The sequence below is a fragment of the Opisthocomus hoazin genome, chromosome 20, assembly GCF_030867145.1.
Source record: "Opisthocomus hoazin isolate bOpiHoa1 chromosome 20, bOpiHoa1.hap1, whole genome shotgun sequence".
Classification (NCBI taxonomy): Eukaryota; Metazoa; Chordata; class Aves; order Opisthocomiformes; family Opisthocomidae; genus Opisthocomus; species Opisthocomus hoazin.
In genome coordinates this window covers 17,175,534-17,192,711 of record NC_134433.1, presented here as the reverse complement: position 1 = coordinate 17,192,711, position 17,178 = coordinate 17,175,534, and the positions used below count along the sequence as shown (strand labels likewise).

Here is a 17,178-nt window from a genome sequence, read left to right as displayed (position 1 = left end):
GAGTCGTGGGACAGTCCGTGATCTGAGAGCCGGGCGTCACGTCAGCAATCCAGTCCCTGTCACCTCTGCCTCCTGCGCAATGGCACACGCAGGCTGGGGGAAGCAGCGTGAAACACCCCATCCGCTGGAAGCATTGCTAACAGAAAATTGACGTTTTTTACCTAAGAAATTCCTGGTTTCATCTGTTGCATTAGTAGTATTTGCCAGTGTCCCTGGCAGGGTAAGATGGGGTCCCTGCACTGAGCCACTTGCTATGTGAGCAGGAAAGATAGCTTGACATGGAGGGAAAAAAAAAAGGACTTGAATTTTCTCACCCAGGGCCACATGATCCGGGGTGGACGGAAAGCCAGGCAAAGCGAGCCGGGAGGTGTTCCCGGTACGCTGGAGCAGATGCCGTGGCTTTTGTCTCGGGTGGAGGTTCTGCGTGCAGTCCCCATGCGTGGGCAGGGCAGAGCGGCCGTGCCGTGCTGGGACGGCACTGGTGAGGCACGCACGGACACGGCCGCCACGGTAAGGCAGCCTGACGCTTCACTGAGCGGGAACCAGCGGGCGACCCTGAAACTCTGACAGGTATTGTAACCACGGAGGAGTTCACTGCGTCTTGGAAGGGATCTGTAATGAAGTAACAAGCCTGCAACTTTACTAGGAGCAGTGAGGGGCAGGGAAGATAACGTGCTCTACACAGGTAGTTAAATTTTTAATTGATAATTTCTAAAGGTATTCCAATGCTTGTTAACAATGCTGTTAATAATGTCACTTCAGTCAGATATTCAGATGATGCATATTTGAATCAACATAATTCAGTGGGATGTAGCAATAAATAGTTCTTCTGGCTCCTCTCAGTCAGTGGTTAGAACTTGAGCAAGGCAGTAGCCTTAACTAACTTTATGGATAATTCTCAACAGTAATCTTTTTGGTTGTAATTGAAGTTTTTAAAGAACAGGTTCCTACTCTGCCTGGTCTTAGAGTAGCTCACAAAGACTCACCATGTTTCTTTAATTTTTATCTATTCTTTTGTTCATCGGGGGGAGAAAAGTCACCAAACACCAGGGGTACCGGAGCAGCCCAAGCAGCTGCAGTCATGCAGGGAGAACCAGGCGAGCTGTCTTTACCCGGTCGGACCGGGGAGGAGGCAAAGCCAAAGGGCTCGTGGGCACTCGCTGAGTGGAGCGGGCTGGGTTTGCTGCATTGAGCCCACCGACACTGTGCTGCCAGAGCACGGGCAGCGTGGAAGTACAGATCACAGGGCATCCGGGGCAAGGGAGCGTCCTGCGCCCTGTGGCACTGCACTGTTCGCTCTCCTCGCCGGCCCCCTCCCATCTCCCGGTGTGGGACAGGCAGCACCCTGCCCGACCCCCTCCTGGTCAGATCATCGGCCTCCACTGAGCAGCTGAGACCAGGGTGTCTGCTGCTTGCAAAAAAGGGAAGAAGCAATACTTGGTGAATATTAAATACTGGTATGAGGTCCAGCCCCTCCCAGCAGCACTGGGGATGGACACAGGACCCCTTCACAGAGCTTCCACTACCCTGCACCGGGCTTGGTTACTGGTGCGGGATGGAGGAGCTGCAGCCTTGTGTTTCATGCTGGTCCCGGGGCTGCCGTTAGGCTGCGAGCACCCAGGCTGCGTGCTTGGGGCACGTCACGAAATGCGGTGGGGTTCTCTGGGAGACATCGGCGCTTTGCAGCCCCTCTTCTCTGCCACCAAAACCTGCTAGCAATGGATGTTATGAAGCGCCTGAGAAGCACTCTTGGGAGCTCCAGCTTGGTGCTTCAGGGAACTCCCACAGTTATGGTTCGCCTGACTCACGCTGTGAAACTCATCTCCCGTACACCATCACTATCACCTCTTGTTCCCACTGCTGACAGTTCACTCAGTAGGAGTCACAAGGTGGCACCCGTTTTGTGGGATTTTTGCAGAACATGCCCCTTTGTCTGGATAAATTTATTCAACAAACTAAAGAGCAGTTTAGTAATGTGGTGTCTAGTCATCCAGATCCCATTCCTTTTTTATTATCAGTGAAACACCTCCACAAACAACTATTTCTTCTGAAAGGCAGTGGATCAAATCTCGCAAACTCACAGTTTGGTGCTGCAGCCCTGAGAGCACGGTCAGTCACCTAGCCTGGATCCTGGTGCTTTCTGTGTTGGGCTCCTCAAGGGGTTTTGTCTGCTCCCTGGGCACGCTCAGCCTTTGGAGATGGCTGCGGAACTGGGGCTCCAGCTCCCTGCGCAGCGAGCAGCTCGGCTGCGTAACCCCCCAACACGGTGAGCACCAGTTTTGTGCGCCTCCCCGGCAAGGGGTGCCCAGGATGGTGCAGTTCTCTGTGGTGGGTCAGGAGGGTATAAAGCCATGCAGGAAACGTGCCGTTTTGCTTCTGTGCTTGCTCTGGATAGTAGTTTTTTAAAAGCTTTCCTACTGAACAGACTAAAGCAGTCCATGCACATATTTATCAGCAGCAGTTAGGGCAGCAGAATCAGGCTCACAGTGAAGTGAGCTCAGGTTTCTGTCAAACCTGAATGGCTTTGCATTTGGGTTGGAAAACGTACAGTTCTGTACGCTGTGCTCTGGCTGCTGAGGGACTGCACCCGCGCAGCGATGTTCCTTGCTTTCCTTCCCCTTGCTTTCCCCTCGGCCTGTCGCAAATCTCCACCCAACTCGCCAAACGCCAGGAGTTTGTCTCTGATCCAGGAGTTCTCCTTTCACTGCGGTGCTGGTTTGGCACCCAGTCAGGGAAGAAGGGTTGTATGGCCCACATCTTGTCTGCTTAAGGACAGTGAACAGCAAATGTGTCTGCAGTAGCAGACTTTAGTATATGCTAGAAAGCTGTAGCAGCAAGGAGGCACTTCTGGACTAAAGGTATTGTGTGGTTTTGGATAGCTAACTTAATAAAACCCGTTTTTAAAGTGTTCCCTGTTCTGAGAAAGAAAATCAGTTAAACAGTGTTCATCTCTGCCTGCTTGAAGAGAAAATAATTTAAATTAGGGAAGCATATTTCACTGTCTGGGCTTCCATTCAATCAGTAAAAATACATTTTTGGAGGAAGTTACAGCTCAGCATGACCACAGACATCAGAATTGTACTTTGGCCTGAGCATGCGCTTAAGAAGTGGTTTGAAAGTGGTGATGAGCCAGGAGGAAGGCGTTTCTGCAGGCAGACTTTGTGGTGCTTGCCAGTCTGTGCCTGGATGGTCCTAGGAGGAGGTGCAGTTTATGTGTGTGCCAGAAAACGGGGCAGGGGTGCGTCCCTTACCTTTGTGTTCAGCAGTGTGCTTCATCGCTTTAAATCCCGCTGTCTGCATGGGCTCCTGCTCGCTGATGAACCGGTGAAACCACCTTCTTCTCAGCTGCCTGAGCTCCGAGTTGCGGGACACAAGCCACCGTGGGCTGTGCTGCTGGTCCAGGGCTGGCTCCTGTGGCGCATCCGTGCCCACCAGCCTGGCACCGGGGCGGGGGTTTTGCAGCATCCTGGGGTCTGCGATGCCGACCCCGGCCATCCCGTCCGGCACTGGCAGTGCCTGGTTAGCAGAGGTCCCACGTGACCCTTGCTGGATAACCAAGCGGGTCCGCTGTAGCAGCAGCAGGCTGCCAGCCATCAGGTAAGCTGCTGTGAGGAAGAAGAGCAGAAACTGGGTCCGACGGAGAAACTTCTGTAGCCTGAAGAAAGCTTTGGCCATGCCCTTCCTGAAGCCGGGCCCTTCACGCCTCCCGACGGGCCCCTGAATCGCCGCCTGGCCGGGCGCTGGTTCCTCCCATAAGTTCAGCCCATCGCTTCGGTGCCGTCTCCCAGGGAAGAGCCTTCTCGCCGGCCGCCCGCGGGGAGCGAGCAGCCTGGTGCGGCACTGCCGGCAGCCTCAGGCGCCCGGCCGGCCGAGGGGCTGCGCGCACACCTGGGGCGATGCCATTGCCGCGCTCTGCCAAGCGGGCGCTGAAACCTGCAATACCAAGGGGGGAAGATTGGTTCACGTCCAAATAGAAAACACCCGTCATCAGGGTGACTTTCTCCCACCCACCCCTCTTGTTTTCAGCTGAACGCTCCTCCATCTGTTGTTTATAATTATGCACTTCAGAAACTGTAATCCAATGAGAATGACTGATTAAGCAGAAGCTAGTTTCAGATATTTGGCCTTACTTTATTTTTCGTTTTTCTTTCTTTTAACTTGGAATGTACAAGAAATAGCTTTACAATGAGGTTATTTCTCTTGGGATGTTTGGAAAAAAAGTTCTTTATTTTCTTTTGTCAATAGCTGACGTCTCCATTCTTTGTCACTGGCTGTAACAGGCAGCCACAGTACAGGCATCTTTTTAGGAAGGTATTATCAAATTCCTTCCTTTCAGTGAAAACAGTAGCTAAGCTACAAATGCAGATCAGGAGGAAACAGCAGTGTGGGGGTGTGGGGAAGAAAAAGAAATTGCATCAACTCACAATAGATAAGATAATTATTAATCTCTTTGTAGCACAGTAAAGTCAGGCTTTATGCGGGAAGGGCATCTGGGGGTTCTTTACTTACACACGGAGCTGTGTGAGTTGCTGTGCATGTTGCTTTAAAAGAAACCAGAGATCCTGCTATTTGTTTAGTAGATTTCTGTTGCCAAATATTGATGTATGGATGCATGGACAAAAACTAGTGAATGTTTGAAAAAAAAATCCTTTCAGGTTTCACCAGATATCTCTTGACTGGTTCTGAGCTTTGCAGGCTTTGGTTGTGCTGATGTATACCATGATGGGATCGTCTGGGCAAGAAAAGCTCCTTTGTGCCCTAGGGAACCTTTAACCTCCTGTAGCAAATAAAAGCTGGCATCTTCCCATAATTTCCTGTTCTCCCAGTCAATCACTTCTCTGCAGAGCCAGGCGAGCATTGAGAAAAGATGCAGTGTTTTCCAGAAAAGAAAATATTATGGCTTTTGCTTGACTTGCGTTTGGGGCATACTCTTGAAACCCACAGTCATGGCAAAGAAACATTTGTTCACTGTATTTCTTGTTTCAGTATCTGATTTGAAGTTTTTTGGATGTTCACTTACGCCGCTTTATTGAATAGATGCTACCAATTAAATCTCCGCCCATCCCTTTCTCATTTAGTTCTGCAAGTTCTTTCTGTCTTACGCAGCAATCAGAAACAAAGCCCAAAAACTTCTGGGCCAAGAATATATTAAAATTCAGCTGAATCTTTTGTCAGCTAAACCTCAGTTCCTTTTGTGTGACCTTTCAGCCTCGATTGCTAAATGGGTTTGGCACCAGACAGGAGTCCCTGTCTTCTAATCTTACAAGTCAGCTGGTCTTGAGAACCTGATTTAGATGCTTTTTCAAAATTTTTTTGTTAAAGTTCATGTATGCTGGTCTCGAGTATATAGGACTGAGTAAGATCCAAAAATATTCTATACGTTTATCTCTGTTTTCTCCAAGAGCTCAGTCTGACAAGCACTTGCTACTCTCTTCCCACCAGTACCTGTGGATCTGTTAGCAGCCAGTGAACTGGAGGGAGCAAGGAGGTGCAAAGGGCTACAAGGCTGTAGCACGCTGTAGTAAATTAAGACCACTTTCTCCACTGTAAATGTTAACACAACTCTCTTCTTACCAGCTCCAAAGCCAAAGAAAATGCATTGATTTACTCCAGCTGAAGAGCTGACTCTTAAATTATTGAAAATCTCTGATCAACGTTGCGAGTGCTCAAGAATTACAGTAAAAGGGTCAGAAGTACCTAGACAGATGAACAGGAAATTAGCCATAATTAGATACTGCAGATTGTTACTGTGCTAATTTATCTGAAGAAATACTGTCTATCAGCACAGGTATGATTTGATTCACTAGTTGTTCCTAACATGGGGCTACTGGAAACCTGAGCTGTTCCCAAAAGAGGCTGTCTAATCTAAAAGAAGGATGCGTGTGTGCATTAGCCGTTTGAGATTCTGGCTGGGAAATCGCCACACTCCTTACAGCGCATGGTGTTTTGAGGAGAGGCTTGGCCGACGGAGGAGGCAGCCTCACGCCTCGGCGGCTGAGCAGACAGCGCGCTGTGCTGTTCACCGGCCATCTGCACTGCAAAGGGTTGGCCGTTCCTGATGAAATGCTGCTGCAAAGCCTTGTCAGTCAGATGATAATGCCTGCAATCACGTAGGTATTCAAAAGGTTCAAGGGTTTTTTTTCCCCCTAGCAGCAAGATGAGGCTAGACAAATTTATCAGACTTGCAATCATTTTTGCCCAACTGTAATTCAGGGTTTCGTAGCTCTTTTGGTGTACTCGCAGAGCGATCGAGTTACGGTATCAAGCAGTGCTTCCAGACGCAGTTCTCAAGGGCTCCAAGCCACTTGCGCCGGGACGGCCGTACTGGGAACCTCTGGGCGCTGCGAGGCAGCGATGCCGACAGCGGCAGCTCGCTGGAGAAGGGCCGGCGGGGTCGGGCAGCGGGGGTCGGCCATGCTATGCTTGGAACCGCGGCGGCGGCCCAGTTTAGTCCCTTTTCATGCCACTGTGCGCTTCAGTCTTTCACCAATTTCAGTCAGGTTTCTCCCCATTTGTGGTGATGCATCTCCCTGTGGCGAGAGGCTCTCCGCTCGTCTGGGCGGTGCACGGCGATGCCTCCTCGTGCCGGGGACAGGTCCAGGCAGCGGCTGCCCTGCCGGCACCGGCGCGAGCGTGGTCGCTGCCTCCCGCGCTGGCAGCAGCAGCAGCCGGCTCTGCTCCGGCGGAGCTGGGACGACGGCCCGGGGTAGCGCACCTGGTTCAAGTGTGCGGCGAGCTCTGCATCCAGACACCAAGGAGCGTCTGGCATTGCTCCTGTTGCTCTGCCTCGTTTGTTTATTTATTTATTTACGAAGGAGAAGCTGCTTCTGGGTCTCAGGAGGCTAACTCTGCCTTTGCCCAACGGTTGAAAAAGTTTAAATGGTACAAGCCCATTTTACTGCAGTCAATATGACATATATAAATTACCTCCAGATGCATTCGCCCTCAGTACAGTTGCCATGACAGTACATTGTAGTAAAACCCAACCAAATAAATAAGCAGACTCTCCGCCCAGAGCAACTGATGCAAATGTGCAACTCAAAAATTAAATGTTGCTTTTTAGTGGGGAAATAGCAGAGAGCGCTGCTGACATAAAAAAAAGTAATTTGATTTTTCCATAAACTGCATATTGCAATATCATCAAAGTGTGCCTAAAAGAATTGAAGTGCATCACTTTTGATGATGATATTAAAAAGGAAAGACTAAGAGAGATATGAACTAGTATCTGGTAATAGAAAATGTATCATTTGTCTTTTTCATACATGTTTCACTTAAAATGAATGAAGCAAAATGGAAGAAAAGTAGAATCTTCTGTTCCTATTTATCAGTTCTCACAGCCAAAGGGGCTTTAGGACCATATTAATTGAGGGTTGAGTTAATTAACGACAATTGAAAGGACTTTGAGATGGGCAATGAGAACTGTTAAACAGCAGAGAAGACCTCTAGGTAGAGAGAGCAATGAAAGGGTTAACGCTGAAAAAAAAAGAATAACTAGCACTGGCAAGGATCAGCTTTGGAGCTGGTGAGTGGTAGCACAGAAGATCTGCTGAGTGCTGTGCCTTCAGCAAGGAGAGGATCCCTTGCACCACTGAAAAGGGGATGCGTCTGGTGGCTGTGTTTATAAAATGGAGAACTATCTGGTTATTGAGGGCAAGAATTTGGTGGGCTTTGGAAAAGCCCTGAGTGACCTTATTTTATAAGAAATTACTCACTTTACTAGTGACAGGTGAATTTCAACTGTTCGGAAGTCAGATAACCATTCAGTTGTTTGAACAGCGTTTTTAGCTGTTTGTGCCTGAAATTTTTCGTCTGGAAATGTCATTAGAAAAAATAGTTTGAGGTTTTTTCTGTAAGATGTCTATATGTACCAGCAGGGCTGAATGCGGAGCTGAAAAATGCTGCGCAGCCCCTGCCCGCGTCCCCCGGCTGAGCTCCCTGCGGGCGCTGGAACGGCCGCTGGGCCTGCTGAGGGGCACTGCACCTCTGCACGGCCCCGTCGGCGTTTCCCAGCACCGATGTGGTTGGCACCGCTGGCACGGGCGCGGGGAGCTCTGTGGGGCAGGGGGCAGAGGAGGGAGTTGTCCACGCCTGCTGCCCGTTCCAGAGCGCCCTGGCAGTGTACCCCTCCCCTGGCGTCGTCGCAGCGCTGCGGGGAAATGCCAGGGCACAGACTGCGAACTCAGCACGTTGCGTCCTGGAGTGCACCGATGGCACGAAGCACCAGACCCGAGGCATTTCCAGTTTAAAGCGCTGGTTTTCTTCTAATCCGTATTTTTCTTTCATTACGTATATAATAGCAGATTTATAACTGCCATTAAAAAGTTGCTGTAAGGAAAAGCAGGTCAGTACCTTGCTTCCAAAATGATCTCACAGAGTGTGACAGAAGATGTCACACCAGGCAGCTGCATTAAGATATTTGTAAAGAGAAGTAGAAGGAAAAATTGTAAAGTTCTTGGCAATTCTGCTCTCCTAGCTAAAGGAGTAGTTACAGAATTTTTAAGCGAACACTGAATACTTTCAGTGATGCTGCAACAGCCGGTAAAGGCCGAAGACACGAAAGAACAGCCCCAGACTTGCAGGTGAAGAGTTGCTCAGTTGAGGGCTGTCCCTTAATCGGTTGCTCGATGCAGAAGCTTAGGTCAGTACTGCATTGACGGCTGCAGCTCATCAATAGTTGATCTTGTCTAAGGACCAGCAGGATTTTGCAAATTCAGAGTTCTTGGCACGGAAGCAAGACTATGTTTTCTGTTGTAAACTAAAGGGAATTGGATTCATGAACACTATTTTTAGAAAAATCCATCCCTCTTCCACATTTCTCCTCTCTTTTGTCAGCTTTCCTTGAGGACAAATGTAGTCACTTAGGACCTAGCTGAACGATTCTGGCTTGCAGCCTTTCTTTTGCATATGCGCTGCCATTTTCTTGAGGCTGTGGAAAGTCAAGGCCAACATCTTACTGCGTGAACGCATGTAGGAAGAAACACTGTTGAGAAGCTGCAAATTTAGTGTTGGGATCCTGTCAAATATTTGCAGTTCCCTTTATTCTGACAGCTTAAAGCACTGTGAGTAACCCTGAGTATCTATCTGCAGTGTCGGTCCCCAGACAGCTGGCAGCAAGTGCTTCTCACAGCCGTACCTGCATACGTGGCCAGGGCCATCTCTTAAGTTTTGAGAAAGGGGTTAAAAAGATGACAACGGTGGGCCGTCTGAGCTCTGCTGGCACACCTCGAGTGGAACCAACAGAGAAATTGCACATTATCCCAGTTTCCAAACTGTGGGATAAGAGAGAAAAATAAAACCACGGATCACATTTGTGTGGAGAGCAGCACGTGCTGAAAATCAGGCTTAGAGGAAACACCCTGGTGCTGTGCTGTCTTAAGCCAAAATCCACTCAGACTGTGATATAGGTTGATGCTGATGGATTTTGGCTCAAGTCCATTGTTACTTTTTCTAGCTCCTTAAGAAAGTGTCAAGTGCAATCATCTTACTAACTTCACAATGTAATTTAGGAATTTATGTAAAGGAAAGAAAAAGAGGTGATTTCATATTTCCGTCACCTTTCCCAGGACATTCTTTCACCAAAAGGATAGGAAATTTTCAGTGAAGAGTTACTATAGTATTGCTTTCCTTCACCAACTTAAACGTGTACTTTTCTTGAGATAAGGTCTATGGAATGTAACCGGATCGTTGGCCTTTCTGCCAGCTGCAGCGCAGTGCTCAATGAGACCCAGCCAGGGTCCTGTGACCCGGCCTTCCCGGGACGCCCGGCTGGGGACGGGGAGGCAGGAGCGCCCTGCGGCTCTGGCCCTGCAGGCTTCCCCGCAGACCGGGCTGCGACCGCAGGCCCTGGAGCACGCGCAGCCGGCGTGCCGCAGCGCAGCGGCCGGTGAGGGCAGGGGCCGGCCCTGGCATGGCTCGAGCCTCGCGCGGCGGCGTGCCACGCGGCCCCAGCAGCCGCTGCGGCCCAGCCAGCTCTGTTCTCTCATCCCTGCCCTTCCTGCCCGGCGAGTGGAAAACTCTTCTTTGCTCTGAGGCAGGATGTCTAGCCCAGGCACGTGCGGCCGAGGAGGAGTTGGTGCCCATGCTTCGCTCGTGCCCATCCTACGTCACCCTCCGTGTGAAACACACCTCGCCAGGCAGTTCTGCTGCTGGCAGATGATGAGGTGACCAGTGGGACGTGAGTGAAGGGACCGTCCGCCCATCCTGACCACTGCAGCGCCAACGTGCCGTGCCAGCTGCCCGACCCAAAGACCCGGCCTTACTGCCCGGGCTTTCAGAAGCAGTAAGCACTGCTTCCAACTTACAAAGTTGTACTTGCTAGGGGATGGGTCTGTGCTGGCTCTCCGTACATGCCGCCCTCGTCAGCAGCTCTTTCCTGACAGAATGCTGCTGTGTTACCTTAAGCACAGCGTAAGGTCTGCCAACAAACGAGGTGTGAGCTAGAAGCACCACCGTTTCTCCAAATGCTGTAGTGGCAAGCGTTGCCCCTTGCGATGGCTTTCTAGCCAGTTCGCCATTTCCTCCTTCACCTGTCCTCCCTTCCCACACCAGGTTGAAAGTGCACTTGCTACGAGATGTAATCAGCTTGCAAAGTTATCTTTGATGCTGATACCGTGTTAAAACTGTTAAATAATGATGAACTGTGATTAATCAAGCAGAAAAAAATCTTTATGCAGAGATAGCAGAAAGATGGAGAAAACTCAGTAGTCCATAAATCAGTCAAATCAAGTTGAAGCTACACAAGTTAAACCTACACGTGACATCCCCTGTATGCAGTATGGGAGGCGTTTTACAGTTGATAGATAATTCAGCTTTGGAAGTGAAAGGCGCTGTCAGAGCCGGGCTGCAGGCTGAGCAGGCTGGAGAGTCAGTGCTAACTTGTGCAAATTTAGTCACAGCAGCTCCTTCACTAGATATTCTACTTTTTTGAGACTGATTTTCTAGCGTAGGTAGGTGTAAGTCTGGGCAGCAGTTGTGGTGGACGCAGCAGCCCGTGGTGAGGGTGCAGAAGAGCCTGCCGGGGCAGCTGCCCCGGGAAGGCTTGTTGTGAGACGGAGTGCTGACTTGGAAAATGTTCAGTGACAGCTTGTAACAGGGAGCACACCATGGCAATAGGTTTTTTTCTATTAATCCGATGCTTTTTACCTAGCTCAGTGATAAAGTAATAACCAGGAGGACTGATTCCATGCCAGTAAGGAAAAGATGCAGACATATACATACCTACATTTTACATATATACATGCACACACCTCTATATGTGTGCGTGTATGCATTCTGCAGAGGGATGTGTGCTCACAAGATAACACGCGCTATGCTGTCATTTCACTGATAATCTGAGACCTGTCAGCAAACAGTATGCTTAAAGCTAGAAAGTATTCTGATCAGTAACAAACCATGCATGCATAATGTACATCCCTTCGATACCGAGAACTCAAGCACCCAGCAAATGATGCTTTATCTGCAGTTTCCAGAAAAAACACAGTATAGTTCTGTGGCTATGGGCTGAAGTTTTGCAAGAGATTGTTGTAAAAAATGTACCATATATTGATTTTTGCCTCATCCCACATTAGGCAGAGATGAGATGTTTTCCTGTGTGCAAGGAAATCTACCGGAATTAAAATAACATGCAGATCTGTAACTAAATCATAGGTATCTTAAAAGTGGCTTTCATAAAGCCCTCACCATCCAAATTCCTGCAACATCCACCTACTGAAGCTTGCTGGAGCCCGCCTGTTCAGCACGGCGCTGCTTCAGGGGCTGTTCGGGGCAGCCGAGCAGCCCGGGCCGCCTCGGCGGGCTGCGCGACACGAACGCGCTCGCCTCGTCCGAGCCCGCTTCCCAGCCCGGCGTCTCGGCTCGGGAGCGGGCTGCGACCTCTGTCAGTAACGCAGCTGCGACGCGGGGGCTCAGATGCCGCGGGTAAATTTAATAAATCAAGCAGCCCTCCAGGCTGCCGCGAATGTTGATACCTCAGCCCCTGCGAAAAGTTGTCCGGCTGTGACCGACAGACAGAGCGGACAGACCGCTGGCAGACGCGGGCACGGCGGTGCGGGGAAGAGGAGAACACTCACCCTTTTGCGGGGGTCGAGGAGCTCCTGCCGCAGCCGGGCACCGTCCCGGGCTCTCCGGTGAAATTCCGCGCCGCGCCGGAACGCCCGCCTGCGGGGCCGGCCGGGGCTGCTGCGGGCCCCGCTCCCGCCGCCCCGACCTCGGCTCCCGCACCGCCGCGCAGCCCCGCCCCGCACGCGGAGCCCGCTTGCCGCGCCCGGCGGGGCCCTGCGGGTCAGCGGGCCGGGGGGCGGGCGGCAGCGGCGCGCCCCATGGCCGCCCGCGCCGGGCTGTGAGCAGGCTCCGCGCTGCCGAAGCCCGCGGCCGCCGATTCGCGCCGGCGTTTCGTAACGCTCCCCGCGCTCGGCGAAGCGCGGCCTCCCGCGCCGGTCGCTCCGCAGCCTCCCGCAGCCGCCTCCAGCCCTGCCTGCGCGCCGTCTGCCCGCGGCCGCCGGCGCTGCCGGGACCTGCGCGATCGCGATCAGCTGAGCGGACGCTGCCGCCGCGCCGGGTTCTCGGCGCCCCCTCCCCCGGGGCCGGGCCCCCCCGAGCCGCCCCTCCGCAGACCCAGACCCTGCCCAGCAGGGCCGGGCGGGCCCGGGAGGGTGAGTCCCCGGCAGCCTCCCGGCGCCAGCCCGGGGGATCCCGGCAGCAAATTGTTATTCTGGGCACAGGTGGATAGAAGTAAATTATTTATAAATGCGAGAGCTGAAAGGCGGCTTGCTCGGCGTCCTTAGGACTGCTGCTCTGCGCTGCTCTGCTCTGTGCTGCGCTGCGCTGCGCTGCGCTGCTCTGCGCTGCTCTGTGCTGCGCTGCTCTGCGCTGCTCTGCTCTGCGCTGCTCTGCGCTGCGCTGCTCTGTGCTGCGCTGCTCTGCTCTGCTCTGCGCTGCTCTGCGCTGCTCTGTGCTGCGCTGCTCTGCGCTGCTCTGCTCTGCTCTGCTCTGCGCTGCGCTGCTCTGCGCTGCGCTGCTCTGTGCTGCGCTGCTCTGCTCTGCGCTGCGCTGCTCTGTGCTGCGCTGCTCTGCGCTGCGCTGCTGCGGTCCCTGCACGCACCCGCTCCCTGCTGCCGCTGCTCCGCGCAGAGGGGGATCAGTTTGTAATCATTCGTAGAGCATCTGCATTTAGGTGGGAGTAGGCTGCCCACTTGCACTGCGTGTGGTTTTGGAGCATCCCATAGCCTTGGCGTATCTAGATGAAACCTGTGGAGATTTGTCTCTTGGCGCCAGCATCGGGTGCGGTTGTGGGGACCCTCGTTTCGTTCCTGCGCTGAGGAGCGCGGGTCGGTCGTGGCTGTGAGAGGGCAGCCCTCGGGGGTGTTCCTGGGTCTCGGGGGACAGAGCGGATTGGGGTGCCACGTGGGGACTGATCCTGTTCCCCTCTGGGCCACGCAGTAGTTGATGCTCCGACCAGCCCCGCGGGTTCCAGGGTGCTGCGTGCGTGGGTCTCTCCGCGCAGCACGCCCGTGAGCGGGATCTGAGCCTGCCCTCTGAACCTGCCGCTCCAGCGCAGTGGTGCTGGGAGGGTTCAGTCTTTACCTGGCACCAGCATCAGGGGGTGCGTTTACCACCTTTGTGTTGGCGTTGCTTTAGTTGCCCGGGTGTTTTTCTTGTCTTAGACCTATGTAAGCCAACTGTGCAGTGCTTGGCTAGTGGAGTTTGTCAGTTTACTTTTTCTTTCCTTTTTTGAAAGCTGTTTTGTCTTGTTGCGTTTTGCTTTAAAAGCAAGCAAGTGCAGGAACTTCTGTTTCTGGCTACGGAATATGGTAAATAATTTGCAGTCATGGCAGACCAAAAAGAAGGACTTTGCGTTTCTGCTCATGGCCTTTCAGGGGCCAGATCCCTGACCCCGCACTCCTCTTTGCCAGCCCCTTGGCCAGGCAATGGCGGGGAGCCCCGGCTGGGTGGGCGCTGAGCCCCCTCGCCTGGGCCGAGATCCCGTGCGGGCACCCTGCTGCGGGAGCAGAGCCCAGGCTGCTGCTGACGGCACCCGGCAGCACCGATTCCAGTGGTGACCGTGGCCCCTCGTGCCTGGCCCCTCCGCGCCTGGCATTGCCAGTGCTCCGTGCGTGCCCGAGGGGCGAGGGGAGTGGGCGAGGCGGGCGTCGGGGACCCCCGGGACAGGGGCTCTCCTTGCAGCTGTGGCCCCGAGGTCCCGGTGCCCGTGGGCAAGCTGTGTGCCTCCCGGCACTGCGCGCCTCCTCCTGCTCCCCACCTCCCTCGCCGCGTCCGGCTCTGTGCCGCAGTGCTGTGAGTGTGTACTTTGGGGCTTGTGATAGAATATAAAAATATGAATTCATAATGATAACTGGAGATCTGTTTAGCCACAAGATATGCCTGTCTTTGAGAAAAAACTGCAGTTGCTGGCAGAAGATCCTTCTATGAACACATTTGCAATAGTTGCAAATAGTTTTCATATACGGAAATCCAGGAAGTATTTCAAGCTGTTACAGCATTCACATAAATCTGACGATCCTTCAGACTTGGTAAGATGTGAAAATGAACAGCTAAAATGCTTTTTCTCTTAACAAATGTTTTCTGGGACTGCAACTGTACAGTGATTTTGTGAATTTTGATTGATGTAGAACCCTGATGCTTAGCAGTGTAGTGTTAAAATTTTAAAGTACTGATGTCTGGAGATGTAGTCTCACCCCGAGAAGTTGTGCATCTGTTAGACTGCAACCCATCCACCCTTTATGAGTGCGTACAGCTTTAAGGCTGCAAAAGTCTGGAATTAATTTAATTTTACTGAAATTCAATTAATCAAATGTTTAATGTAATGACATTTTTAAATGTTATGCTGGGTTGGGGCCTAAATCAATAGAATTACAGGAATCTGCCCAGGTGAAGCAGTGGCAGGAAATGAAGTTCAGCATTATCAGCGAGAAAAACGATGCTGACAATGTACCAAACCCCCAGTTTGCACTGCAGCGTGTCAGCAGCGCGACCTGTGCACCGCTGACGTTGCCTTGAAGGCAAACCTCCCTCGTCGTCCCCTTCCCCGGAGAGCCAGGGGCCGCGAGCCCAGGGCGGCTGGGGGCTGCGGGAGGGACCGGTGCCAGAGCTGGGAGGCTGGTGGGAGCGGTGCCGGCGCCCGCACGCGGGTCTCTGGAGGTGCCCGCGGGCAGCAGCGGGCGATCAGAGCTTTGCTGCGAGCGTGAGCAGCGCGGGTGTGCACATGCCCGGCACGCTGCTGGAGGCGTGGGCGAGGGGCGCGGCGTGGCACGGTGCGCGTGTCCCGGGACACGCCACGGCTTTGGCGTGCGCTCTGTTTGCTCAGGTTTGACGTGAGAACAACTGCTGTCGTGTGGGGGTCTGGCAGCTGCTCTGCCTTGGGTTCCAAATCAGGCGAAGCCTCGACAAACTGCCAGCTTGTTCCAGGACTTGTGGACGAAATGCCAGGTGGGGGCCTGCGAGGCTTGGTGCAGCCATGGGTGGGACCCGACCGAGGGGGCTGCGCGCTGCAGACAGCAGCGTCACCTCACTTTGTGCAGGACTCGAACCAGCACCGCTGCTGGTGGATCGGCAGGGAACGTAAGGAAGGGTAGCCTTGTATCCCAGGGGAGATGGCAACGCTGCTGAAATGGTTGCTCCTGAAATTGTTGCAGCGGAGTATTTCGGGGTGGGGGTCGCCCCGGCCCCTCGGCACAGTGGGCCCTATGTGGCCGGGCATCTGGAGTTTCTCTGCACACAGAGTTTCATTGGTTTAATTTAACTTAGTTAAAGCAAGCAAGTGACAGTTGTAAAGCTTGCTTGATTATTTCAATTTAGCTTATCTAGTGAGACTAGATAAGAAGTCAGTAAAACCTTTGGACTGGGTGAAGTTAATAATCACGGGGAGGCGTGAAGTCTCGGGTCTGTGAAAATGGGAATTATAACGTAGCTTCAGTAAACAAAACAAGGCATTCATAAATTGAAGTAACGTTGTCCACATAAGGTTTGCAAAGGCTTGATGAAGCGAGCTGAATGAAATCAATGTATACTTTTATAAGGCCACCAGATTAGATGCCATAATAACATGCTTTCGTGTCATCATACTCAGCACTGGTTAAGACCTGCATCACACTGAACAGTCTGGGTTGTTTTTTTTTTTTTAAAGTTATTATTCTTTGATTAGATAATTTATAAATCTCTAGTAGTACCATCTGGCAACTGACATTAATTTTGCTCTCTTCTTACCCAAGGGTAACAAACAGGGATTAAATCCATGGTAGCTTTGAGGAGGCCATTTTAGCAAGTATGCTTTGCATCCTGTACAAAATATCTATGTACTGAACCTGCAAGGTCTCCTTTACCTTTGGTGTGCTGGTACTTCATTTTTTCTGTATGTTGCAATTATCTTTTTCATTGCGTGGTGCTCATGTCAGCTCCGTTTTGTTACTAATGTGCTGCTACATGGAAAAAATAATAATCAATAGAGTGTTCCAGTTGAGAAAATAGGAGGCCAGACTCCACTTTATCTATGCCCTGATGTAAATCTGAAGTGGTTCCCGTAAAGGTAATGGGAACGACTCCAGATCTGCACCTCTGTAAATGAGAGCAGGACCCTGCCTGGTGAACCTGGGAGCATGGAGATGGGTGAGAAAAACCATGAAGCTATTTAAAAAAAAATAATCAGAAGGTTAAATGTAATGAAAGCTGCTGTGAAAATGCTGCATTTTTTGGTAAGTGGAAGGGCAACTGAGATAATCTCTATATGGACGCTGTGATGTGAAAACTGGGGGTGGTCGTAGGGATCTGAAGGTCTTTTGCAAATGCTCGTCAACAGCACTTTGGTTTTTCTAATCCAAGAATATGCAGGATACCAGTTCACCAACATCTGAATTTCAATTACATCCTAAGAGGCAATACTGCTTTTAGCACCTTGTCCTGCCTGCGCATCTGGCCGAAGACTTCATTTCACGTGGCTTCAATAAGAAACGACAGAGGACTTTTTAGGACTGGGAACAGAGCTCTGACCGGAGAAAAATAACTGTAGAAACCCTGTGAATCAGGGAAAGCGTTTGCATTTTGATGAGGCAGCTGATGGAGGGGGGCCTGTTTCTGCTGTTGGTTATGCCAAATTCTGCTCTCAGTCATCGATGAAAAAGACAAATGAGGCATTTTGTCCAAGACGGTGGCCATTACCTTGAGGGA

At 51.8% G+C, this 17,178-nt stretch overlaps 1 protein-coding gene across 1 annotated transcript in view; it reads right to left on the bottom strand.

Annotated features, from left to right (window-relative positions):
• WSCD1 (WSC domain containing 1) overlaps window positions 1-12,211 on the bottom strand; it is a 32,093-nt gene extending 19,882 nt beyond the window's left edge. Inside the window, exons 1-2 of the mRNA XM_075440080.1 lie at window positions 12,069-12,211; window positions 3,252-3,933 (exon numbers count right to left, since the gene is read on the bottom strand). Coding sequence (XP_075296195.1) covers window positions 3,252-3,675 — 424 coding nt within the window. The 5' untranslated portion in view covers window positions 3,676-3,933; window positions 12,069-12,211. The remainder of the gene's footprint in view (window positions 1-3,251; window positions 3,934-12,068) is intronic.
• Window positions 12,212-17,178: the final 4,967 nt, after the last annotated feature.